The sequence below is a fragment of the Prionailurus bengalensis genome, chromosome C1, assembly GCF_016509475.1.
Source record: "Prionailurus bengalensis isolate Pbe53 chromosome C1, Fcat_Pben_1.1_paternal_pri, whole genome shotgun sequence".
Classification (NCBI taxonomy): domain Eukaryota; kingdom Metazoa; phylum Chordata; class Mammalia; order Carnivora; family Felidae; genus Prionailurus; species Prionailurus bengalensis.
In genome coordinates, this window is record NC_057345.1 from 20333865 (window position 1) to 20360885 (window position 27021).

A 27021-nucleotide genomic window follows, 5' to 3' on the forward strand; every position below is an offset into this window, starting at 1 on the left:
CTCCTTTCTCTTTCCCTGCTATACAAGACCCCTCCCCCTCAAACCCCCACTGTTAACAGTTCAGTGTGCAAAATTCCAAACTTTTCGGTACCTATAGTTTTAGAATTTAGTATAAATGGTATTCTGTATACTGTGCTAGAACTGCTTTTATGGGGCAGGGACCACACCAAGCACTTTACTGAAGCATCATCTCCCCCTAATGCAGTAGGCACTACTATTATCCCCATTTTAAGATAAAGAAAGAGAACATCAGAAGAATGACTGCTTACAGGCCCCAAGGTCACAGAGCCAGGGCCATGGAGCAGTGTTTCAGACCCAAGATTACCTTACCTCCTCCCCAGCCGTCCCATGGAGCAGTCTCATCATATACATGGCCTTGCCTGTGCCACAGTATATTGAACAGTCCCTCCCTGATGGCATTGGGGTGGAGGCTGGCTTCCATACTGAGATCCTCCCTAAGAGCCCCAGGCAGGCCTTGCCCTTGCGGCCGGCAGTGAAACCAGAGGGCCTCTGCTTCCATTTTCTCTGTACCTTCCCCTGATCCCATAGTATCACTGGCACCAGAAAAATCTAAATCGTGTCCCTTGCAGAGGAGGCCCTCTGGGCTCCCTGAAATTTCAATCATGCGGAGTGGAGGAAGCAAAAGCACAGAATGCTTGAGCTGGAGAAGAATCTGGGCTTAGTCTGGATTCAAGCCACCCTCCCATTCCTTTCCGGGTGCCCAGGTGCGCGTCTTCCACTCCCCCACCCATCCGCATCCCTCCTCCTGCCAGACTGCTCTCAGGACCTGCAGGCCCTACTCGCAGAAGCTCCTAGCACCGGTCTGCCCACACCAGAGGCAGGCGAAGAAACAAGAAGCTCGATAAGAGAGGTTCCATTTCCAGAAACTTTAGACCTTGGGAAAACTGGATTTCTCTTTTCTTTTCCTTTAGTGAGGGTAGGGTAGGGTTTGCAAAATGCAAATTTAGGAGAAAAACTGAAATCGAGTATAGCAAATACCTGTTGTTCTTAGTGTCCCTTCCAGTTGAAAGTCACTTAGCTTAGAAGCTTAACAATTAGATCCGTTATATAGAACTTGAACTTGCTCACAAGATCATCAAAGCAACATAAAGAGAAATTCTGCCATTTCCAGGACAACAGCCCTGCGGAAAGCGAGGCCCAGCGTCCCATTTTCAGCTGCTCCAGGGGAGGGGGGGCAGCTGTGAAGGGAGAACAAGACAAGACTTCAGAGGCGCCGTGGGAGAGAACAGCACCCAGGGAGGCATCTGGGGCCCCTCTACCCCTCCCAGCTCAATCAGTGCTTCACAGCCTCTGGGGGTGGTGATGAAGAAGGGGTGTTGGGCACCCCTCAACTTGGGCTTTTTGGGGACCTTTCAGAAAGGCCAGAAAGACACTGATGAAAGAACATGACCCTCAGAAGACTGAGCTTGGAATAGGCCTGAGAGGATGAGGAGGTTTCCCAAAGGGGTGGGCATGGGTGACCCTTAGGCCGGTGTGTCCATGTGCACGTGGGGTGGACTCTGAGTGGCAGGGGCACAGGAGCTGAACTCTCTCATTCCTCCACCTCCAAACACGCTCCTACACTGTTCCCCACCGCTCCAGTATCATTCAGTTGCTTGGGCCCCAAACCCTAGAATCATCCTGACACATCTCACACCCCACATCCAACCCAAACTCTTGTCTGGCTCTGTGGCCTCCTTGCTTTTCCTTGAGCATGAGAACAATTCCACCCCAGGGCCTTTGCATTTGCTCTTCCTTCCTCCTGAACCACTCTGTGCCACATAGTTGAACAGCAGATTCCTTCCCTCTTTCAGGTCCTTGCTCAATTGCCACCTCCTCAGGGAGGTCTTCCCCAGGCCTCTCTGTCCACTCACGCTGCTTTAGCTTTCTCTACAGCACCTGTCACTTCCCAACGTCTGCATGTGCTCACTGATGGGTCCCCCACCCAGAACACAAGGCCCGCTGTTGAATCTCTAGCACCTGGAGTTGTGCCCGTCACACAGTAGGTTCACAATCAGTATTTATTCATTGAGATCATCTCCTGACTCAATGACCTAACAGGGTGTTGTGGGGACCATGTGAGACCACAGATATGAGAGCACTGAGCAAACCATAGGCTTTGTCAGGTGGATTACCGGAGAAATACTCCAGCTCCTCCAGCAGCTTTCCCTAAATACACCCCCAGGGAAGAAACTTGTCACTTTAGAGTCTGGAATCTTGTAGCCCTCCACATTGTGTGGTTGGCGGGGCGTCTACCCCTCCAGACTGCTCTCAAGGACAGGACCCTGTCCTAGTCATCTTTGACCCACCAGCACTTAGCACAGAGCCCGGCACATGGCAAAGACCAAAACTTGTTTGTTGAGCCTGTGTGACTGTCCAAGGGCAGAATTCAGGTCTGATTGAACCTCACCTCCAGGGTATGGCACTAAGCTCCAGTGCACCAAACACTGGCTGAACTGGCCTGAGCCTGAAGGCAGGGCTGGGGTTGGGAAGGCACTGGGAGAGCCTTCTGGGCAAAGCAGCAGCATATGGAAAGACAGGTGTGGGAAACAAACATGGTATAAGTACTGGCTTTCTATCGGGCACAGGGGACAGTGAAGACTGGAAAGGAAGTGATGACTTAGGTAGGCACAAAGCAGCCATTTGTCTGGGCCGTAGACAACAGGTGAGGAAACAGAAGGTCAGTGAGATCCAGACACTCTCAAGATCACATGCGTAGCAGCAGAACCAGGTCACAAATGTGGGACTGCTGCCTCCCAATCCGGTGTTCAGCCAGGGTCACTGAAAGGCTCTGGTCTGGGACGGTGTGAAAGTCCCGCCTGCTAGCACCTCAGGGAAGAAGGAATGGGAGACGGAGCTGGCAGTCTAGGCTTAGCACCCCGGGGTGGGGAGAGCTGTCCAACTGCAGGGTTGTTAAGTCTAGGTTCCAGGAGCGGCTTCCACTGTCTCCTGCAGACGCCAGCAGGATGGGTGAGCTCACCCCCAGGTGCCTCAAGAGACCAGAAAGCTACATTTGGGGGAGGAAGAGCCCAAGCCGCAGGAGACCTGGGTTCCGGCCCAGACCCTGTCACCAACCCACTAAGTGCTTTGAACAAGCCCGTGCCTTACTCTGGCCTTAGTTTCCCCATTCTCAGAGGCATGTTGAGAACCTTTCCAGCTCTGACATCTGACCGATGAGCTCTGCTACTGGACAAAGCACTTCACACTCACCATCTCTGTCCATGCCAACAAGCCCAGGTGTCTGGGTCCAGGACAGTCTTCATGCGGAGTAAGACAGCACGAAGCATGGGCTGGTGTAAAAGGCCCTGGTCTGCCAACACAGGAGCTGGCTTCTGTCCCAGTTCTAAACCCGAACTTCTCTGTGATCTCTGGCAAATCACAGTATTGCCCTGAGCCTCACTTCCTTCCTCTCTGGCATGAGGATAAGCAATGCTCATGGCACTGGGTGGCTGTGAGAAAGAGAAAGACTGGTCTTGGACGGAGGGGCTGGATGGCAAGGGGCCTCCCTGTTCCCGGGGAGCAGAGTATGTCTGCCCTCCAGGACTCAGCCCGCTCTGCGGCCCAGCATGGTTGCTGCCTAGACGTGGGTTCCATGGGAGAGCACAGTAGAAATATCAAGACACCAGAGGGGCTGGGGGCCCTCTGCTGGAACAGAAGTCACTCACTGGCTCACACTGGAGCCAGGCCTTAGTAAGAGGAGGACCCAGCAGTCAAGTGACAGCCATAGCTCTGGAGGACTGAGGCTGAGCAACTGGGCCCGGGCCAGGGGAAGCTGTCCCACACATAGGCCGGAAGATCCTCAGTGAGATGGCTGGGAAGGGTGACATCTGGAAAAACAAGCAGGGGTACAGTCGCCTCAGGGATCTGTCCAAGGTTTCAACCCAAACTCAGCCAGCAGTGAGCCTGTGGTTAAGAGTGAACATGGTCAAGGGGCACCTGGGTGGCTCAGTCGGTTGAGCGTCCGACTTCAGCTCAGGTCACGATCTTGCCAGTCCCAAGTTCAAGCACCGTGTCAGGCTCTGTGCTGACAGCGCAGAGCCTAGAGCCTGCTTCAGATTCTGTGTCTCCCTCTCTCTCTGCCCCTTCCTCAGTCGCGCTCTATTTCTCTCAAAAATAAATAAACATTAAAAAAAATAAACAAGAAAAAGAGGGAGCATGGTCTTGAGAACCGGCAGCCTGGTTTCCTGGCTCTGCCATCTCCTAGCCAGGTCTCCCTGGCAGGCACTCAACCTCTGAGTCTTAGGTGAAACTCAGTTTCTTCATCTGAAAAGCGGGCTCATAACCACTTGTCTCACAGGGCTGTTCTGAGGATCCAATGAGATTATGTGTCTGGAGCAAACAACTGCCAAAGAAAGCGCTCAGTGGAAGGCACGGCTCCAATCTCCGAGCCCCTAGTCCCCAGGCCCAGAGAGGGCCTTCTGGCACCAGAGCACACTTGCCAGGGAGGGAGCTGGACTCAGGAGACGGGGCCACACTCTGAGAGAGCCCCTCTGAAACAGGGCTTCGTACCCTGTCCCTGTCATCATTGGTTCCAGGCTGAGCCAAGCTGGCAGAAGCCTGCAGAGGTGCTGAGGGGAAGTGGAGAAGAGGCGGGGCGGGAGGAGGGGGGGAGGCAGAGGGAGGCTGAGAGGAGGCAGAAGCCCTCTGGATCCCCACTGAACCTGTTTCTTATCCCCTATAAAATCTATAAAACTGCCTTCTAGGGTACCTGGGTACAGGTCGCAGGAGCGTGGATGTGGCTGAGCCAGGCAGCAGCAGGTCCCAGAGGCGGGTTGGCAGGGTGGGAGGTCAGAGCTTCCCCTGAGCAGGTGCCCAGGGGATGCCCTGAAAGGCTCCCACACACTTCTGAAAACAGCCCAGCTGGCTGAGCATCATGAGGAGGGAGACACAGAGGGCACACTTGGAGGGCCTCTCCCTGCCCACTGGGACAGTTTGTCACCTCAGGCCTCTAAGAGCCAGGAGATATACTGAGTGGATGGGAGAGCTGAGCATGCTCAGAGGAGGCTGCCCTTTAGAGGACACTGCAGAGAAAAGATGAGGACATGGCTGGCTGCAGGCCTTGGTCCTGGTGCCAGGAAGGCCCAGGGCTCCAGGAACAGCAAAGGGAGGTCAGGCCTCTCCCGGGGCTCAAGAAGAACCTCAGCATGAAGCCACAGGAGGTTAGAGGAGACAGGGCCTTCCGAGACCATTCCAATCCAACCCCTTCATTTCCTAGATGCAAAGAATAATACCCAGAGAGGGCAGGAACTCGGCAAGGTCACATAGCAAGGTGTTGGCAGGGTCGGGATTTATTCACACCGAGGACTCATACTCCAAAGCCAGTCCTCACTTAGAACACAGTGCCGCCCCTCATCACTCCCACCTTTTCTTTACAACTACCTTTTACCGGGCACTTCAGTGTGATGTGTCTGCACACCTTAAACTACATGAGTCCCCGAAAATCTCTGGTATCACATCCTTATTCTGAAGCTGAGGAAACCGAGGCAGGGAGAGGTGAAGAGACTTAACCAAGGCCCTACCGTGGGGTCTTTCTGACTCCAGAGCCACGGCCCGGCATGCTTCCCCCAGCTCTGAGCCCTGGCTTTCTGTCCTGCCGTGCTCGGAACAGGAGGCACGGGTCGCTTCGGCTGTCATTTGCTTGCTACGTGACCTTGGGAGTGAGACACTCACCCACCCTAAACTCCTGGTTCCCTCTAAGACCCACCCCCAGCAGTACCAATATGCTCTGGTTCTGTGTGTGCTCTGCCAGAGGGAGGACCAGGACTTGTCTGTTACCCTGAGGAAGAGGAACAGAAATTTCCAGAGGCACCTCTCAGGCCTGGGGTGAGGCCTACGAGGCCCCTGCTTAACACCTGTGCGCACTGCCTTGGGGGACACGGTGCAGCCCACTAGTCACATGCCAGCATGGGAAGGGAGAATTGTCATCCAGCCCTGTGCTTTCTCATTTGGCCTCAGCGATGCCACGACGTAGGCACTGTTTCTATTTTCCAGAGGAGAAACTGAGGCTCGGAGTTTAAAGAACTTGCCCAAGCAGCACACAGCCAGTAAGCAACAAGACTGGTACTTGATCCCAGGACTGCTTCACCCCAGAGGCTGAGCTCTGCCCTCACACCAGGCTGCTGGATAGGAAATGGCCCATAACTGCTTCTTGCTGCCACTCTCATCCGCAGGCACAGGTTCCGGAGTCCAGCCCCCACGTGGCTATGCGGTGAGGGCCTGGATGACGGCAGGCGCCCATCCGTGACGAGCCGAGCACAGAGAGGCAAGATACAGGCAGGCTGAGAGGCTGTCGGCCTGCCTACTTGCCTGCCATCGGTGTGCTCCTAATAAGTCACTGTCCCATGCCCAGGAAGAAGCAAAAAAGGTTTCCAACAGCACCTGCTTCCACCTAAGCTGGGCCCATCATATGACTCTGCACATGGCACAGAGGTGGGGATTCCTGTGGCAGCAGGAACCAGGAAGCAGCACTGCAGGGCAGAACAAGAAAGGCCCAGAACTCAGGCTGGAGCCCTGGTTCTGATCAGCTCAGTCGCCGGCTGCTTCATGAGATGGGGACATTGATGATCATAGCACTCACTGAGGGCTCCTTAATCCTCAAACCATCCAGTGAGGGAGGCACTATCACACTCACATCATAGATGAGGAACCTGAGGCTCAGAGAGGCCGGGCTACTTGGCCAAGGCCGCCAAGCTGGTAAGTGGCAAGGCCGAGCAGGAGTCAAGTCCAGGAAGCTGACTCCAGAGCTGACAGGTACTTGTCCTCCAGGGCATTTCTCAACCAGGTTCCTCACCTGAGCCACAGGAAAAATAAGGTGGATAATCATCTTCTCGACTCTCCAAAGGATGGGCCTAACGGGACTGTCTCAGAATGTTCAAAGGAGCAGGCTGGGGGCCTTACTACGGGTACTAACTGTGGTTGTTATCAATGGAATGGAAAGAATACTAGCCCTGAGTGCCAGTCCCCATGTGCCCTAACTCTGGGCCTTGGGTTTGCTCAACCATGAGGAGGGAGGGCCAGGTAACCTCAAATGACTCTCTCACCCTGGTTTCCTAGGATTCAAGGTTGCTCGGTTCCACCACTTTCTTGTGCATGTGACCCTGGGCGAGTTAGTTAACTCTCCAGACCTCAGGGTCCTCATTTATAAAATGAGGACACCTCCCCTCACCTCACAGGGTCAGATGAGGCCCACCCAAGATGCTGAAGGCAGAGGGCCCAGAACGGTGACATGCAAGGCAAGAGCTCCGGCACATGGTGGCGGTGCCTCCTATTCTCTGTGCAGGACGTCTGTGATATCACCATTCACTGCCATTTGAACGTGTGTCCCTCTACAACCTCGCCCTGAAAGTGGATACAAGGGCTCACACCCCACCCTGGACCAACAGGGCACTCCCAGTGGCCCTGCCCAGCAACCTGATATCACTGCCATGGGTGCTTTCATAATGAGCTGTGGCTCCAAAAGAGGCAGGAGATAGAGCACGAGGAGCCACCTCCGCCTCTGTGTGCCTGGTACCGAGTGTGGTGGCCAAATACGGGGGAGAGTGGGGCCCACCTGGGCCGGTACAAATCTTATCACGCCAATTCTTCCGTGGGAGGAGCAGGGTGAATGAGGCACAGGCCCCAGCCCATACTGGTCAGGGTTTTGTTTCCAGATTCCTGACCTCAGCCTGGGCCATGGGCTCACAGGCCTGGGGGAGCCCTCTCTATCCATTTATAAAAGCTGGGAGGGTGAAGGCTCAGGAGATCCAAACACCAAACTACAAGAAGTATAAGAGACTACTCGCCTCCAGGCTGTCACCTGCAGGAAGGGACAGAGAGCAGGGGTGCTTCTTAGGGGGAGGCAGTGAGCTCTGTGGGAATGGACAGAGGTCCGGGTTTGGGGGCAAAGTTAGGATAGAAAAAGTGCTGTAGCTTGGACTGGGACAGCATCTCCTCTGCCCCACCTGCCTGTTTCCCCACCCTCCTAGACCAGAGGATGGTGGACACCCCCTCCACTGGGAAGCTGCAGGGCTGATGTCCCCCTTGGCTTGGTTCTGGCTCTGCAGCCTTCCCTGGGCCACGGTTTCCTCAAGTGTAAGGCAGCCGGCTGGGTTAGCCTCTCAGAGGCTCCTCTGGTTCTGATAGCCCGTGATTTTACAGAATAAGCAGCATACACGCGTCACCTCCCACCTTGTACTTTCTACCTTACACTTTCCACTTTGTACTTTGCTATATGTTATCTCCTACCCTGATATTGATCTTTCCTCTATGTTATCGCATTTAGAGTTAGACTTCATGGCATCCTTTTATGAGGCAGGTGTGGGTTCTCCTGCGTTAAAGATGAGAAAACCAAAGCTCGGGATATTTAAGCCCAAGAACACACCCAGGCAGGGCACAACAGAGCCTGCACTTTATACCCAGGGTTCCAGAATCCAAACCCTGGGTTCCACACGGAGGAAAGCCTGAGGGCAGCCCTGCCAGGCCTGAGTGGAAGGCCCCGAGCGACTGATGCAGGAGCTCATTCCAGACTGTCCCTCTCGATGCTGCTCCTTTAACGCAGATAAGGGGACTCTTAAAAAGTCAGACTTAATAAAAAAAAAAAGTTGCAAAAGAGTATGAACAGTATGATTACCACTTTAAAATGATTTTTATTAAAAAGAACTTCACACAAAGCTAGGGAAAAGTCCAGGCAGACGCTCAGAACTGTGAAGTGATCAGCTCTAAGGAGCAGGTGAATAAAAGGGATAGGACTTGCACTTGGTTCTTTACATACTTAGGTCGCGTTTGAATTTTGTTTCCTTTTTATGAACAACAAGATCTGGGAGGAAATTTTTCTGAGCACCTGCTCTGAGTCCAAGCTCAGTATTAAACACTTTATTATAGGGGGCACCCGGGTGGCTCTGTCAGTTAAGTGTCTGACTCTAGGTTTCGGCTCAGGTCAGGATCTCGTGGTTTCGTGGGTTTGAGCCCCGCGTTGGGCTCTGCGCTGACAATGCAGGGCCTGCTTGGGACACTCTCTCCCCCCTCTCTCTCTGCACCCTCACTCAGGTGCGCTTGGTCTCTCTCTCTCAAAATAAATAAATAAACTTAAAAAAAAGAAACACTTGGGGCGCCTGGGTGGCGCAGTCGGTTAAGCGTCCGACTTCAGCCAGGTCACGATCTCGCGGTCCGTGAGTTCGAGCCCCGCGTCGGGCTCTGGGCTGATGGCTCAGAGCCTGGAGCCTGATTCAGATTCTGTGTCTCCCTCTCTCTCTGCCCCTCCCCAGTTCATGCTCTGTCTCTCTCTGTCCCAAAAATAAATAAACGTTGAAAAAAAATTAAAAAAAAAAAAAAAGAAACACTTTACTGGAATAAATTATTTCATTTAATTTTCACAAAACTCCATGGAGTATAAGAATGTTCATAGCAGCTTTATTCATAACTGTCAAAAATGGGAACCAACCCAAATGACCATTAGCAGAAGAGTGAACCACCATGGCTTATTCATAGAAGGTAATGCTGTACGGCAACAGAGAGAACAAACTCTCATTCATGTGACGACAAAGAGGAACATCCTGAATAAGGTGAGCAAAAGAAGCCAGACACAAAAGAATACCTGTTGTCTGACTCCAGTTATATCAAGGTCAGGAACAGGTACAGCAAACTGATGATGACGGGAGTCACAACAGCGGTTACCTCAGAGGAATGTGGGGGTACAGACTGGGAAGGGCAGGAGGGGGCCTTAGGAGGGTACACAGATATCCTCTATCTTGATTTGTTAACATGGTCGCAAACATTTATAAATAATCACTGAGCCATTCACTTTAAGATTAGTGCACTCTACTGTATGCGTATATGTATGTTATTCCTCAATTAAATAGAGGGAGGAAAAGGTTTTAAAAAAGACATGCAAGGGAGAATTATCTACAGAAAAATGATGTTCACAGGTCAGGTACTCAGCCTAACGTCCCACAGCTAGCAGTAGTGCAGCTGGGATTCAAAACCAGGTCTGCTGGACTCTGAAAACCTTAAGCCACCAGACTACTGACCCTGACTGCACCAAAGGATGCCCTGAATCTCCACCATCCGGGCCCCTGCACAGGCAACCTTGTCTCTGCTTGCTCCTCACTGCTGATCAATGGTGGCTGTGGTTTAGTCACCTGCTCACACTGAGAGGAGCCTAGCTCCCTGGAAGCCTCAGCATACTGAGAGCTGCTGTTAAACCAGCGAGGCCGATGGGGAGCAGAGGCCAGGCCTACAACTAAAACTTCGGGCCTGCAGGGAGCTGAGATAGGAGGTGTGCTGTGTGCCTGGAGAGGGTGTCTGGTGCACCCACTCGCCATAACAGGCCCTGGCCCACAATGATGGAATTTCAGATGTGGAAGGACAGCTGAGCAGCAGAGCTGAGCCTGGACTTGGCTCTGACACTTGGACCAGTGCTGAGGCTGCTGGGCCACATTGCCTCACAAGGACTCAGAAAAGCCTATCCCGCCAGTCAACATCACCCCTCTTTCCCACCAGGGGAGCAGAAGAACTTTGAGGAACTTGGCTCCCCCGGAGACACCCACTCTGATTTAAATTCCTAGCCTGCTCAGGCTCCCCTCCCTCCTCCTTCCAAGGGAGCCACCTCCTGCTGCTAGGCATGGATCCCGCCTCCTGCTACATCCTTTTCATTCTCCCCCCAACTCCTACACAATCCTTGTCCCAAACCATTTCCTGCAGTTTCCCATCTGATCAGTTTCTTAGGAAGGATAATTATCTATGGAGGGAGGAGGCGGAAAATTCCCAGAGCCAAGAACACTGTGAGAAACTTCATCTAGTCCATTCTCCACCTGCTGGGAGAACCTTCATCTTAAACACAGGCTGGTCGTGGTCATGCCTCACCCCAAACTCTCTGCAATTCCCATCACCACGAGAAAAGTGTCCACACTCCTCTACGCTGAATCAGAGCCCTTCTCAATCTTTCCCAGTTTCGACTCAGGCCCTCGTCACCACTACATTCTAAGTGGCAGTGCCAGAACCGAGACCCGTCTGCCACCAGGGCCCACACTGCATTGTGCTGCCTGCCTGTGTCACTTCAGCCTGTCTTGTACTGTAGCTGTTTACACGTCTGTCTCCCACACACAACTGTCAGCGCCACAAGGGTGGGAGCCACTGCCCACACTGCTGACACACAGTAGGTGCTCAGAGGCGAGCTGAAGAGCAGGTGGGAGCCAGGGGCAGCCGCCTCACCTGCAGAGGGAACAGGGGGCCGTTCCGGAGGGAATGGTGGAGGAAAGAAGACCCACACTTATACCATCACAGAGGGGCTCCGGACTAGGGGTTGGGAGACCTGAACTAACCCCAGCTCTGTCACCTCCCACTGCGGCCTATGGGCAAGTCATTTCCTCTCCGGCTCTCTGCTTCCTCCTCTGTGAGATGAGGGGGTTGGGCCCGGCTCCGTTACTGCTGGGTGCTCTCCACAGCACTGTCAATGACCGTCCCCAGGTCTACGTGCCAGGCCCCACCCCCACTGCTGCAAGAGCTGGCATCCCAGCCTAAGCCTCTTGACCCCCAACCCCCTTCCTTATCTTTCTCTGTCTCACCTCCTGAATCCCTCACTCTGTCCCTAGATCCCTCCCGACAATAAAGTCTACTTCTCTGATTCTAGGCCTGGTGTTTCCGGGCCCGGCAGTCCCCCAGGCCACGTGGGATCATAGGATTCGGCAGGGAACAGGCACGTCACAGCCCTGGTGCTCAGCCGTGCCAAGGCTCGCACAGGACAGGTCCGGTGACGGCCTGCCTGTGGGCACCGGGGTGGGGCAGGGGAGGAGAGGGCAGGAGTCCAGCAGGGCCTCGCGTACCCACAGCCCCTCCCTTCCTCAGGTGCCCTCATCCCCTCCTGCTCTGCCCTGCTCCCTATTCACCCCTCCCTGGCAATGACTCTCCCAGGCTGGAGCTTCCATCCCACCGCCGGCCCGGCCACAGGAGCCTGTTTCAAAGCTTCACACCTGTTGCTCTCACAGACCTGGGCCCAGTGGCTGTGGGCCAGGGACCTGCTTTGCTCGGTTTACTGTGGCCAGCCCGAAGCCGGAGCCAACCCTCTACCTCTGGCTCCCAGGCTGCTCTGCGCATCCCTCCCCAGGTCAGACCATGTCACCCTGATCAAAAGCCTTCAGTGGCTCCACATAGCACCTAGATTCTCACACCACACCTCCTTCCCTCCCTCTCTCTCTACTCCAGGTTCCTCAAATGTGCCCTCTCCAGGGACGCTGGTCTTTGAAAGGCAAGCTCCTTCTTGTCATTTGCTCAGCTCAGAAGCCACCTCCTCAGAGAGGCCTTAGCTAACCATCCAAAGTAGCACATCTCTCTCCTATTTTCTCCAGTATACTTATCACTGCCTGACACTGTTGTGTCTACTGTCCAACACCCCACACTGCCCTGTGAAGCCCCTGACACCAGAAGCCTCCTTGTCTTGCTCCTGGCTATGTCTTCAGTACCCAGAATAGTGTCTGGCATGAGGTGGGGGGGGGCGGTTCTACACATTAGACTCGGTGGCCAGGGAGGCCTCTCTGAAGAGAGGACACCTGATCCAGGACCTGGGCAGGGAGCTGGCCTGCGGCAGCCTTCCAGGCTGGGGAGAGCAAGTGTGGAGGAACAGGCCTGGAGAGGCTCGTGCACTTGAGAAACCCAGGAAGACTGGAGTGAGTGAGGTCAAGAGAAGAGCAGCAAGGAGTGAAGCTGAGAGAGCTGAACGCCACACCTCTCCTGGATTCGATTTCACCCCAAGTTCATCAGGAAGCAACTGAAAAGTTTGAAGCAGGGGAATGGTGAGTTCTGGTTTACACTTCTGAACGATGCCCCTGGCTGCTCTGTGGAGAGCTGATTACAGGCAGAGCGGAGTGCAGCCAGGAGACAATTCAGGGGGCCCCTGGAGTCACCCGGTTAGAGATGCTCGTGGCTTGGACGGGGAAAGCAGAGGTGGAAATGGAGTGAAGGGTGTGTGATCGATGTGTGTGATCGAGCTTTCCAGAGGGCTGACCATGCCTCTGGTTGGAGTTCTAAATGCTTGGGAATCTAGCCTAGCCCACCCACCCAATCTTATTTCTCACTGACCCCCAGCCCAGACGTCCCCCGCAGCTGGTGGGCCTTCCTCTCTAGCCCCTTCTTTCCCCTTCCTCAGCCGAGTGCCGGCTCACACCCACTGTTCAGGGCCTCGGCTGGTGCCACGACCCTTGCCTGACCCGCTGCTTCCCCTCCCCTTGTCAAGGTCTTGTGAATGCACCTGCACAAAGGCCTCTGCCCCCTCATTCCGGTCACATCTCTTCTCTCCCTGAAGTCCTCCTGGGCTTTGAGGCAGTGGCACAGCTTCACTGGGCACTTTTATTTGCTCTTTCACTCCCTGAGGTGGCTGTAAGCTGGATAAAGGCAGACACCGGAACTCGTACCCTTCAGGGTTGCCGTGACACTCAGACAACCATGTGAGTTGACCCTTAGCACAACCATGTGGGGCCCTTAGCACAAGGCCAGGCACTCGGTGGGTCTCAAACAACCCAGCTGCTTACTCAACAACCTGCTTATTGCCTCCATACGGCAACATCCAACACTGGTGCTCACGGCCCCGCAGGTGGCTCAGCTTCTCTGCCCAGCCGGCCAGGCAGGTGAAGTATGTGTGGGGCTGAGGTTAAGGGGGTGAAAAATGCCCCAATGGGTTTCACAAGCAAAGGTCAATGGCTCCGCTTTATCTTCGGCTTTGCATTATTCACGTCTCCGTGCCTTTCTCCAGCTCCACCCTCCATATGAGCAAACTCCTGCCCAACCTTCAAGGCTCAGCTCAAAGCTCTGGCATGTTCTCTGATCCACCACCCACCCAAAGCCTCCTGTGCACCCACAGCCCTGTGGGGCCCTGCTGTGGCACTTCTCAGCACATCCCAAGTGCTTGTTTAGACCTCAGCCTCTCCCGTGAGGCTGGGATTATATTTATTCCTCTTTCCATCTTCATTCAGCACAGCCTTTATGAGGCATGAATCAGTGTTTGCTGAATGTGTCTCCCCCTCCCAACTAAAGACCAGACCTCAGACATTTCAGCTCAAGATCTCATCTACGTGCCCACCCCAGTCCTGGTGACATTCAGCATTGCCCGGTGCCCTCTGGCTCTCATGACTGAAACCACCTTCCAACCACAGTGGCAACTCCCATTTCTGAGCGCTTCCGGTGTGCCTGGAGCTTTGCACGCATTATCCGTTTCACTGGAGAAACTGAGGCTCGGCCAGGGCGGTGCAGTTACAAAAGTGGCAGCACCTTCTGCCCTGCACGCTGGCACGGTTCACCTGGTACCTCATCAGAGCTGGGCCTATTTTAAAAACCATCATCTGTTCTGCAAAATTTAGTGCTTTTATAGCTACACGTCAAGTTGTCATACAAAATCGTGCTTTGCTCATTAAATGCTTCAAGTGATAAGTCTTGCTACTACAGCTACATGGTGAAATGACTGTTATATAGGAGAAATTGCACAGGACTTGGAATGAGGAACCCTGGGTCTGGCTTCGGCTGTGCCACAGTCAGGCCATCCGCTTCTAGGCAAGGCACCTAACCTCTTGGGACCTCAGTGTCCTCATTCATAAAAAGGAGAAGAACAGCATCTCCCCGAAAGGTTTCCTGCTGCATCTGGAAAGTGCTCTCGCCACCTTAGGAGTGTGCTCATTAAAAGGGTAAACATTATTTATCCATAGCTGCCTCACCCCTGCACTTAGCACAGCACTGGACACACAGCAGGGCATCAGTAAGTCTTGCTGAGTGATTATTCAGTTGCTGGGCGATTCAGGAGTCAGAGAAAACAAGCCAGCATCTCTCTCCCTCCTGATCCTAGAGGGACTCCCAAGTGCCATCATTTATCGCGTGTTCGGGATGTGCCAAACTCTGTGACAACCATCTTACACGGGTACTCTCCCCAAATCCTTCCGACATCCTGCCAGGTGTTACACCATCACAGTTGCAGGTGATCAAACTGAGACTCAAAGAGGGGAAGTGACTTACCCAAAATCATGGTGCCATGAAGTGGGAGAGCCGACACTTGAACTCGAGTCTGTGGCGCTTCAAAGCCTGTGTTCCTAACCACCGTGTTTCCAAAGGGAACTGCTCTAGGATACTCCTCTGTAATCCCCAGGTAGAAGCTTCTAGATGTGCCCAGTAAAACCTGTTTCACTCAAGCATCTCATCTAAATCCTACTTATCCTTCAAGGGTTAGTTCAACTGTTACCTCCACACAACCCCTTGCCCGCGCCCCCGCCCCCACCCCCACCGCCGTCCTCAGGTGGGAGGGTCTTTCTGCTTCCTCTAAACCCTCATAATTCCATCTGCACCTCAAATCATACCCACTTTCTATTGCCTGAGTGTGCTGTATCTATATGGCCTTTCTCAGACCAGCCCCTGATTCCTCAAAAGAAGTAGTTCTCATGCATCCTTGCTTGGTCCACCAGCCAGGCTGGCCAGGGGAGGCTGGGCCACTCCTGCTGCCTGCTCCCCTCCTCCACTGAGCCGTAACGGGAGTCTCGGGCTGTTCTCAGCGAGGTGAGCTGGCTCTGCCTCAAGCAGGCGTCCTGCCTACCTGGTATAGCATCCGGATTCCTGTAGGCCCTGGCCCAGGACCCAAAAGATAAGATCTTGATGCCTGGCTTGATGGCAAAGATGCCCTAAAAGCACAGCATGCAGGCTCAACGCTGGCTTGGTTCTCCTGCAAGGGCCCGTGTGGCCAAGGCCAAGTAGCTTCCCTGCCAGGAACAGCTCTCGGACAGATACTCCAGCAGGAAGTTGCCCTTCTTAGGCTTAAACGGCCCATCAGAGTTACCAGTGCTTAGGAACCAAGAACCAAGCCAAAGACCACGGCCCCTCTTGGTCCAGCTCTTACTGCCCAGAGCCCCCCGGGTTATTAGTTAACAGAGCGGGGAAAGCCCTCCCTCAGCCATTAACTCATGTGTGGCTCTGGGCACAGCCTCTCTGGGCCTCAATTGGAAAATGAGAGGATGGGACCAAAACATCTCCATCTCCCCTCAGGGCCCGGAGGCCACAGGTCACTTTCTACCTCTAGTATTCTACAGGCAGAAAAATTTCTCTACTTTACTCCCAGAAACAGGGTGAGAGCAGGAGATAAGGGATCCTCAGTCCTGGCAAGAGCAGAGGCCAACAGGGGCCACCTAGCACTGTGCCCTCAAAGCCTAGCACTGCGTCCCCTTCAGAGGGGATCCCTTGCTTCTGCTGCTTCCCCTAACAGAGGCTCAGAGGTATGTTTGGGCCCTAGCCACTTTAGGACAAAGGGCCAGAGGCCTGAATTACCTCCTGGGGTGTGAACGTGACTTATCACGGAAACCTAGCGGACTCCAGGGGCAGAAGGAGCCCAGCACCTTCCCCACCTACACAGGAGGGCAGCTACATCTGCTTTGATGCCCAACCCAGAAAAGCTTTCTTCAACTTTACAGGGTCAATTTCCTTTCTCTTCTCCCAGGACACAGCTTACTCATTCTGACTGGGTTCATTCCCCTTGCCTAGAAGGAGTTCTGCGGTCCCCCAGGCAAACTCCACTCCTCCCAGGGTTAAGTATGACACTTTGCCCAAGGAAAATCCTTTACCCTTCTTCAAATTTTCACAGCACAAAGGGCCAAAGCTCTTCAACTTTGTGGGGCCACACATCCCTCGGAAAAGCTGTGGCTACTACTACTACTCCTCTGATAAAAATACACATATACAATGTCTGCAGACTATGTGAGGGGTCCCCAAATGCCATCGTAGACTCAGAAAGAATTTTAGGGGCTCCTCGCTGGCTCAGTCGGTGGAGCATGCGACTCTTGATCTCAGGGTTGTGAGTTCAAGTCCCATGTTGGGTGTAGAGATTACTTTAATAAAAATTTAAAAAAAGGAATCTTAGAAACCTAGATCCTAGAAGAGAAGCCAGTCATCCAGTCCATTCTCCCACCTAAGCCAGAATCCCTTCCAACAGCAGCCTTAGCAAATGATGTTCCTCTTCTCTGCCTGGCTCATTCCTCAGAACTACCTCCTTCAGGAAACCTTCCCTCATATTTCCTCCTCCCATCCAATGTCCCCAGCATCTCAGGCTGAGCCATGTACTTTCCCACTTGTGCTTTCTTCCTTTCTCCAACAACAGAGCTGGCTCTCTGCGAACCCATTCATTTAGTCCCATAACCCTGAGCTGGAGTTGCAGGAGACCATGACCCTGTACTTGAGAAGTCTGTACTCTTGAAGCCAGGGCTAATAACAGCAGTGGCCCATCTCCCAAAGGATGGGCTGTGGAGATCCCCCTCCCAGGGCCTCACGGTCTGCCCAGGGCTCACCACATCAGGGACACCCCTGGGATGACTGCCTTTCCTGCTGAAAAGTCCTGAAGAGCCTCTTAACAACCGAAATCGACGGACAGGAAAACTAAGGCCCAGGAAGGCAAAATGACTTACCATAGGTCAACATACATGAAAGAGGCAGAGCTAGATCTAGGACCCAGGTCCCAGCCTAGAACTCTTTTCTTTTACACACGTGGCTTTATGAAAACTAAATCTGCCCTCACACTCCCACACTCATATGTGTATAGAGAATTTATGAAAAGATACACAAGAAAGTTAACTCTAGAGAGTAGGACAGTCCAGTGATCAGAGCAGTGAGGAGGGAAAATTTTACTTTTACCTTAGTACCCTTCTGTACTGTTTTGTTTTTGTTTGTTTTGTTTTGACCACAAACATGCTTTATTTATTCATATTTTAAAAATAAATCTGCCACAGAAAGGAGATTCTGGCCCCAGCCCACTCCCAACACACATAAAACAAAGAGAAGCCATAAGTCAACCTGTCTAGGCATAACCATAAATTAATGAGATTGCCTTCTTGCATGGTTTATGGCCACTGGTCTCATCCATTCACAGTCACAGAGCAGTTGATGGCTTGAAGAATCTTCCCAGGAAAAGCTTAATTCAATTAGGGCTCTTGACAACTCCCTGAGGAAGCTCTGGTATCTTGCTTTTACTTACACAAATCAAGGGCAGATGAACAGACCCACACTCTCCTGGAGAGACCCCACCCAGCCCACAGAGGTTGCCCTTGCAAGACCCTACATTAGAGCCAAGCCCATGGAGGTGACAAGGGAGGGAGGGAGGTGGCCTTGAAAGCACCACTCGCACACAGGCTGATGCCTAAAAGCACTCTGAGTGTCACTTTCGGAGCTCAGTTAAACTCCTGGCCTGGCATTTGGTCTGATAACTAGCCTCTCCAACCCTTGCTCTCCTTCCCCTCTGAGCAAACTGGTTTCCTGTCTGTCCCATGCTTCAGTCACATGGACCCCATCTCTACATGGAAGTCAATCATGCACTCCTGCGTTCTCCAGATATTCAGGAGCCCTTAGTCTGTGCCAGGTACAGATGAGAAAGCAAACAAAGGCCCTGTCCTCGAGGGGCTTACATTCTTGTGGGGATCATGCTAAGAATAACTCTCTTGGTCCCACATCTTTATCTCGTTCCTCTCCACCCTTCAAGACTGGCTCAAGTTCCACTTTCCCTGAGAAGCCTCCCCTACTCACTCCTGCCCCCAGAGAATGGTTGTTCCCTGAACTCTGCCTGCCCAGAGTCTGCCCATCCCTCAGCACGGACTGACCATTCTCTCCTAAGCACACTGGAAGCCCTAATGAGCAGGGCCCGGGGTTTCGCTCTTCTTGGTTCCCTGATGGGCCACAAGCTAAATGCCTGGTGGCTGATTTTGGCCGACCTGCTTCTTCCATCCCGGCTTGAAGAGACAAATTAATTAGCTGCTCTCAGTCCTGGCTGACCAGTACAAAGACACAGCCTTTGTGAGCTTTGCTTGGCATACGGCAAGTGCTATGTAAGTGTTAGCTATTTATTATTTTGGTGAGCTCGTGGGCTCTGCCTGACACACAGCTGTGAGGTCACCGCTCTGCTTTCAGTGGCCTGGTCTCAAACAGACTGAGTTCTCTGGAAGTGCCAGACTGGGCTTAGGGGCAAGTGTCCCCCCCAAGGGACTGAGAAGGGGGCCTGGGAAGGAACAGAACCGCTTATCCTGGACCTCACTCCAAGCTGCTTAAGGACATATCTTTTCAGAAAAGAACTCGCTGGGGGTAATTTGGGGAACTCCAAATTCTCAGCAAGTCAGTATCAAAACTCAGGGGTCAGGTCTGGCCTAATAGACCCCCAAACTGGCCCTGCCCGTTAGATGAGCTTTAGGGGGGAAGAAAATGAAGTCAGCATGGAAGGGGGGAGAGCCCACTGATCCAGGCCCAACCCAAAACTTAGTTCAGTTAAAATTAGATTAGCCCATAAGATTAAAAATACCCACATATAATCACGGGCTGTCTAAAAGTATCAGTTGATGTTTATCGGCATCTAAAGAGATGGTTTGGCCCAGGGCGGTGCGTGCAGACAACCTTGGGGAGACGTGTCTGACTCAGACGTTTGCAGGGGGTGTGAGTTCTGCAAAACGAGGCCCACACAGGTGACGGATGACTCAGGAATAACCCAGGTCCTGGGTTTGCTGAGTGAGCCTTCTCTCCCCACCACAGAAGGAAAGGGGGCAGGTGAGGGGATGATGGAAGGAGGCAGGCCAGCCAGCTCAGTACAGGCTGGCATTCCCAAGGGAGCCTGGGGCCTCTCCACCCCAGTTCCCTGCTTCTCCTGTGTTTCTGAATGCCAACACCCCAGAGAAGGGCTATTTAATTCATGGTGGGGCTTGGGGGAGAGGGGTGTCACAGTCTTTCCCTAAACCCAAGAAATGATCCACAGATTGCAGCCAAGACTCAAAACTTAAACTCTTCCTTGTTCAAAATGATTACGAGAAAAATAAAACTTCGGAGTTGAAAGGGAGTCGGGGCATAATGAAGAACACGGGTTCTAGAGTCAGAAAGATCTGGGCTTAAACCCTAATATTTTCTAGCTGTGCAAGTACTTGACACAGCTTCTGAAACAGGAGCTTAATAAGTGGCAGCTAACGTAATTAACAAATACTTGACAAAACTGTTACATGTATTTCCTAACAGGAGCTCAGAGAGGGTGTGTCTTGCCTAAGGTCACACAGCTCAGCAAAGAGCTAAGACCAGATCGCAGGTTTCTTAACTGCCTCATTCCTGCCTATTTATTCAGCATGTTTTCGGTTGTAATTCACTTCCCTGCCTCTCCTTTCTCCTCCAGGAGGGCCTACAACACTTCAAGGAAAAGGAAAAGCCCTCCATTTCAAAGGTTTGCTGTTCCACTGATCAGGGCTCTGAGAATGACAGGTCCCAAGGCTGAGTTCAGCTCTTACACTCTCCATAAGAACTTGGAGCTGATCTGGCCTGAGCTCCAGACTACCCCAGACTTCCCTGCTCCTTCAGCTCTTCCCTCCTACTGAGGGAACTGGTGTCTCTCCTGGCAACCATTCAGATTACCAATATGGCTATGCCTACGAAACCCCTTTGGATCTCTGGTCTCCCTTGATCTTTATAATGACCCAGTGTGTTGGCCAGGCAGAAAAGAGGATGGGCCTTGGTTTAGAAGTCCAGGGACTGTGTTCTTTGCCACTCACTTGCTAAGTGACCTCAGGGTCCTTAGATGTTCAATGGGCAACATCAATACCACCTGCTAACCCACTGAGACAATCAGAATTAAACACTATATATGCAGGGCTTTGGAAACAAGTTACAGTAGTGATGATAATTACTACCAAATACTGCCTGCCTTACAGGGCTAAAAAAATGTGTGCCACCTGCTCCCAATACAGAGGATGCCTCTCAGGGGATCCTGCCAGGCCCTGAGGGTAACTGAAAGCAGCCCAGGGGCAGAAGATCACAATCACAAGGTTAGCCTCCCCCTGCTGGCTAACCCCCCTTCCACTGGCACTCCCCTCCCCAAGCAGGGAAGAAGTAAGCTCTGGTCAGACCACGGAGAGGGCAACACCAAAGAGATGGCAGGTGGGGCCACTACCAAAGGACCAGGGAAAGGCCCAGCCTCACTGCAGGATTCAGTTGTATCTGTGCAACTCAGAGGGACAGGGGATAGGCCCGATGCCAGGCACAGAACCCCAACAGCAGAGAGGGCTCCCACCACTGACGCCTGCCCCAACCCTAGAGGGAGTCCTAAAATTCCTGAGTGCCCGCGCAGCAAGCTGGGCCCCTACTCAGTGGAAGGCTGTGTGCCCCTGTGGATGTGACTGTGAGGGACAGGAGACAGAGTTGCTGTAATCCTCCAATTTCACAGCACCCCTCTAAGAGGCTATGCCAAGTCTCAAACAGAAAATAAATAGCAATTCAACATCACAGAAGATAACCTCTATGAGCTGTTTCCTCATCTGTAAAACAGATAGCCTTTATTTCATATGATTTTAGTAGGAATTAAATGAGACCACTTTTATAAAGTGCCTAACACTACTCTGTAGATACTCAATAAATGGTAATTCTGATTAAAATACAAACACACCCAACAGAAGAGATGTCACAGGGCAGGCTAGGCCTCATGCCAAAGTTGTGGATAAACAATAAGGGAAACGGGTTCAGGGGGAGAAGTCAGAGCTGCTGCCGTGGACTGGAGTGGGCTGGGAAGACCGCCCATAGGGGTGGAGTCTGAACAGGCCCTAGAAGCTGCCTCATCAGCAGGGCACTGGGCTGGGCATTCCCACGTTTGTCCTCTATACCCGTCTTAGAAGGCAGATACAGTATCTTCGCCTTACAAGTGAGGCAAGTCAGGTACAGAGAAATGAGGCACCTGGCCAAGGTCACTGGTACCAAGGGGCACGGACAGGGCCCAGGATTTCTGACCCTGTCTTTGCTTTCCCAGAGCTGCAGGAGCAGGGGTGGGAGCTCAGCTGAACGAAGTCCAGCAGCATGACCAGTCGAGGCCCTCCAAGTGTCCTGACGCTTCTGGAGACACATATTCAATACCTGAAGGCTTCCTCCCAGCCCCCAGCTGGCCCTCCCCTCCCACTGCCCTGCCGTCAGGCAGCTGTTTTCCCAAAGAGAAAAAGATCACCCCTTTCTTTTTAGAGAGTGCCATCTGGGCTTCTTGAGACAGTTTCAAGGTGACCTTTAAAGTTGTATCTCTCTCCTGAGAAGTGGGAGAGGGGAGTTCTCGTCTTATTTTTACAGGAAACCGGTTGTTGGGGCTGATATCCAGGTGTGCGAAGTGGGCAATAGTGACCCCTACCTCCTCTATGCACAACTTGTTTAAGGAGGAAATGGCAGGATACACCTTGCAAAGACCAAAACCAAAAAAAAATGTTATAACATGTGAAGAGACAAAGGAAGGCTTTTTTTTTTTTTTTTTTTTTGTCTCTGGTCCAGAGACAAGATGAATACCTGCCTTGTGGGCTCTCGGGCCTCTGCCAGGAGTTCCAGGTCAGGGATATGGGCAAACAAACGCAGGGGGTGCCAGTGGTGAGTTGTGTTACAGTGAGGCTTTCCCTTGGAAAAAGGCTAGACTGGGAGTCCGGTGAACCGGGGACAAAGTGGAATTCACACAGGGTCCAGATCACAAGGTGGGGAGGGGGCCAGCAGCAGACACAGCCTAAGGCTTCTTGGGGGTCATTCTCACAAGACTCCCAATTGTCTAAACTCCCCCCTGCCACACCACCAGCCCCTCCCTACCAAGGAAAAGTCAAGGATCCCTGACTGTTGGAAGGAGCAAAAAGGCCCAGAGACGGGCCAGATGTCACCCCCTGAGCCAGTTAGAAAAGAACCCAGAGGCATTACTCTAGAACTTCAGCGCTGGCCAATCCCGCCCTCCCACAACCATCTCCAACGGGGTCTACTTGAGGCTCTGCTCAATGATCAGGGCAGGAAGGAGAACTGCACACAGCACTTTCTAATCTTAAAGGAGGGGTACCTTGCAAGGGAAGCAGCTGCCAGAGATGACAGAATGAGGGCTCCAACACAGCTCCTACCCACACTGCGGTGCTGGGAGAACAGGCAAGACCCCAGAATGAACTCCTAGGTGCTTGGGGATCTGGGCGTGCAGAGGGAGTGTGGCCTCAGCCCCCACCCCCGTCCCCTAAGTCAGTAGGTGCTATCTCCCCTCCCCCCAGGACCAGCCCGGGAGGCAGCTGAAGTGAAAAGAAGAACAGTGGGTAGGACACACCCAAAACCCTGAAACCTTAAGGAAGGACACCCAGTGGCAGCCTAGGGTTGAGAGATTTGTAATCCTCCAGCTTCACAGGAAGATGGCACGGCACGTGGGTGGCTGAGGTAGGGATGCGCTTGCCTTCGGTGGTTAAAATACCAACAGGGGCGGCTGCCACTCACTGAGTGCTTCCTGTAGGTACCCAGTTGACTGTACATGCATGAATTTATGTCACTGTCACATCAGCAGCACTATAACCAGGTACTATTACTTCCCCCATTTTTATATATGAGGAAACTGAAGCTCAGACAGGCTAAGTGGCAGAGTGGTGGAGACTTTATCTAACCGGAACTCTACCCTGCAAAGGGAAGGGGAAAGAATGGGCGCTCACTTCTGCCACCTGAACAGGGACCCTTGAGATCCTTTGGTCATTACTTCTCTCGACTCTCTTCCCCAGAATGGCCAGGTGCGAGGGCCCCTCTGTTTTCAGAACGCCCTTCCAAGCCAGAGACACAGACTTTTGGAACTGCAAACACCCTCGGAGATCATATCCATCCTCCTCGTTTACAATGGGAAAACTGAGGCCCAAGGCGGAATGACGTGCCAGGGTTACCCGAGTCAGTGGAATGGCAGAAATGTCGGTCCTGGAAGGGGCCAAAGATCAGCTGACAGATGGGGAGGCATGACTGGCCCAAGGTCACAGAGGGAGGTGGGATGAGAAGCCAAGTCCTAACTTTCTAGACTGATGCCCTTGCCATGGCATCATCTCTGTTCTCCAGCTGCTCAGGGTCCCTGGCACAGGTTCCGGTGGGCACAAAGCAGGCCAAGCCTGACCCCATTAAAAACAGATATCAGGCCTGCAGGGACAAACTCCTTACTGCCCTGAGTAGGATCTCTGTGGTCATACTGTCGTCCCAATAGAAGGCACTGAGGCTGGCAGTGTGTGTACCAGCTCCCGGCGCCCTAACACAATGCCAGATGTCGTTGGGAGGTGAGGGAGATGGAGAGAGAAGGGCAATTTATAAACAGTGATTGTGATCAGGTCTCCTCCTGATCTTACACAGACAAATGACACATCATGGTCACCGGTTTCTTACAAAAAATGCAGACACTGGTTTCATGACTCAATTGATATGGTCACATTTAGAGATTCTTGCCAGTTTCACGGCTGGGCAAGACCTGCAGAAAAAGGCCCCAGCTTGTTCAAGGTCACGTTGTTGTCAGAATCAGTACACATAGCTCCTCTTGCCCAGTCCTTGACTTTTACCAGGAAGCTGGCTGCCATCAGGGCATAGGTGCTGGTGGCCCAGCTCCATATACAGGCCCTGCTACCGTCACAGCACCAAAGCTACACGCCAGCAACCGGATCTGTCAAAACAGAGTGTCCTCCTGCAGCATGTCCCAGAGCCTGCCTCACACAAGCCTGGCATCACCACTCAGCTCCTACACGCCCTTGGAAAAGCTGCAAGGCTTCCTACCAAGAGTCACCAACTCCCCAAACCCAAATCTGCAGCATCCCAGATCCTCATGCGTTCCACAGCTAGCTGAGGCTAAAAACTCAAAGGCAGCTTCCAAAGCCCCCCCCGGACACACACTTCCAGGGACTTCTGGGCTATGCAGGCTCCGGTGAATTCCATCAATCACCCAGCAGAACAGAGTGTTCAGGCCTAGGAGGGAGGGAGCCCAGGGAGGGGAGGGAACAACTTTTCTAGTTCCTTCTCCCAAAAAGAACATTTCAAAGTCTCTTCAGACCAGAGCATCCCAAGCCAATCCACTTGTCCCTCTCCCACTTGGTTGAGTGGGTGGCCAGCATGACTGGCCAGCCCATACGGTACCTTGAGACACAGCCGGGTGCCAACCTGGAGGTGAGCAGGGGCCAGACCAGGCTTCAACCTCCTCCACTCCCCTTCCACCTCCAAAACAGACTTCAGAAATTTCCAGGGCCCCAGTCCCATAAACTGTATAAGGGATGGCATTCCTGGGCCGGAAACTGACTCAGGGGCTCCCAGCCAGCCTGGGCAGGCAGAGCTGACAGATAACATTCTGGGAAAAAGGGAAGGTGATACTATGGGGATCCCTCATGTTCCGCCACACTTCTAGGTCTCCAGCACACGGGTCGCCTGCTATACTTAAACTCCTCAGACAGGCCAAGTAGATATACACTCCATCCTGGAACGCCCTCCCATGAAGCATGTAATTGCACTGGTTGTTGTTGACAGAGCAGGCTGTGCCACTTGCTGGAAGACACTCCTCTGGCTCACACACAGCTAGGTGCCTGGCTCCCCTCGGGGTCTGGCCCAGCCAGAGGAGACCTGCAGGCCTGGAGCCCTTGCTCAAAGTACCCAGTACCAGAAGCATCCCATGCTCTAATCCTGCTTTCTCCCATGCACAAAGCTGGCTCCGATCTTGGGAAGGCTCAGACCACAGAGTTCAAGTTTGAGAAGAACAAAGATGGCTGGAGTGGTCCAGACCCTTATTGGATGGCTGGAGTGGTCCAGACCCTTATTCCTGGGCAGCCTCAAGTGGTAAGGATGGGACAAGAGGCTCACCAATTTGGTGTTATCAGAAGTGTCAGAGCAAACTGAACTTACCTATCTTCATGAGGCAGGCCAGCAGGATCCAGAGCGAGATCTCAAAGGGTGTGCGCACATGTGTGTAGTCGATGCCCAGGACTGGAAAGGCCTTTCGAGTCTTCATGCTGTGTTCAGTGACGGAATGATTAACAGGCCGGCTCTCGGGGGGAATCTCCGGTGGGGCGGTGGTGACATCCCCAATAGAGCGTTCCCGTGGTGGCTCTGAGCCTCGGATGGTGCTGGCAGTAGGACTGGGCTGGAGGCCATGGCTCCTGAGAACCGGTAGCAACCCCACCAAGGCTACCACCATGAGCAATGAAGGGAAGATTCGTGGGGGAGAGCGGCCACAGACGCCCGACCACAGAGGCATCATGCTGATCCCTTGGCTCAGCAGGCCTTGACTGTCAGCAAAGTGAGAATAAGACCTGGGACATAGGTAGCAAGGGGTCAGCAGGTAGGAGACAGTCTGGGGCAGTTCCTAGGAAAAGTTCATGTTTTAGAGAGGTAATTGTGTGGAAGCAGATCTCTGGGAATGGAGGGAGGCTGGGTTTGCAATGGAGAACTCCAAACTGGGGAAAGGGGACAAGGACCCAGAAAAGGACCACAGGAAGAGACTAAAAGGTCTGGAACTCCAGGCCTGGAAAAAGGGGTGGGGGAAGAGACTGCACCCTAGAGACAGAGGAAGGGACAGGATAGGCTGGACCCCAGGCAAGGAAAAGGAGGAGGGAAGGCTGGGACCCTTGGCTGAGGAAAGTGACTGAGGAGCTGGGACTCAGCTAAGGGAAGGGGCAGGGAGCCCGAGCTAAAGGAAGGGGAACGAAAGGGGTGGGAGCCAATCCAGGAAAAGAAGAGAGGGGGCTGGGAGCCCAGCCTGCGAGGAAGGAGTGAAGCCGGAAAGCGGCCCGGAGCTTCCCCACCCAGAGAAGGGCCGGGGTGCAGGCGCGCCGGGCTGAAATTCCGGGGAAATGGAGGGAGGCGGAAGGCGGAGGCAGGCGGCCTGGCAGGAGGGCACCTCGGCGCGGGCTGGGGGCGGCTCGCGGTGGGCCGGCAGCAACACACCCCTCCTTGCGGCCCCGGCGCAGCGCGGCGCTCCGCCCCGGCCCAGCTTCAGGTCCGCCGCGTCCAGTTCCAATGACAGCTCCAGCCCTGGCCCCAGCCCCGGCGGCGGTGCACTGATGCCTCGCTAAGCCCGGGGCTGCAATTTATAGGCACCAGCGAGCAGCCAGCGCAGCAGGCTAGAGAGACCTGTCAGCGCCCGCTCGTCGCAGCGACCCCTGTCGCCAAGGGAAGGAAGTACGCGTAAGAAGGGGAAGAGTCAGAAATGGCAAAAAAGGGACTGAAGAGAAAGTCTAACTAACAGGGGTGAAATGCTTTACCATTTGCAAAATGCTTTCACATGACATCTGCAGTCTCATGAAGAGTTCC

General features: G+C 53.3%; 1 protein-coding gene across 1 annotated transcript in view; it reads right to left on the reverse strand.

Annotated features, from left to right (window-relative positions):
- SLC9A1 (solute carrier family 9 member A1) overlaps nucleotides 1-26778 on the reverse strand; it is a 48522-nt gene extending 21744 nt beyond the window's left edge. Inside the window, exon 1 of the mRNA XM_043574172.1 lies at nucleotides 25615-26778. Coding sequence (XP_043430107.1) covers nucleotides 25615-25969 — 355 coding nt within the window. The 5' untranslated portion in view covers nucleotides 25970-26778. The remainder of the gene's footprint in view (nucleotides 1-25614) is intronic.
- Nucleotides 26779-27021: the final 243 nt, after the last annotated feature.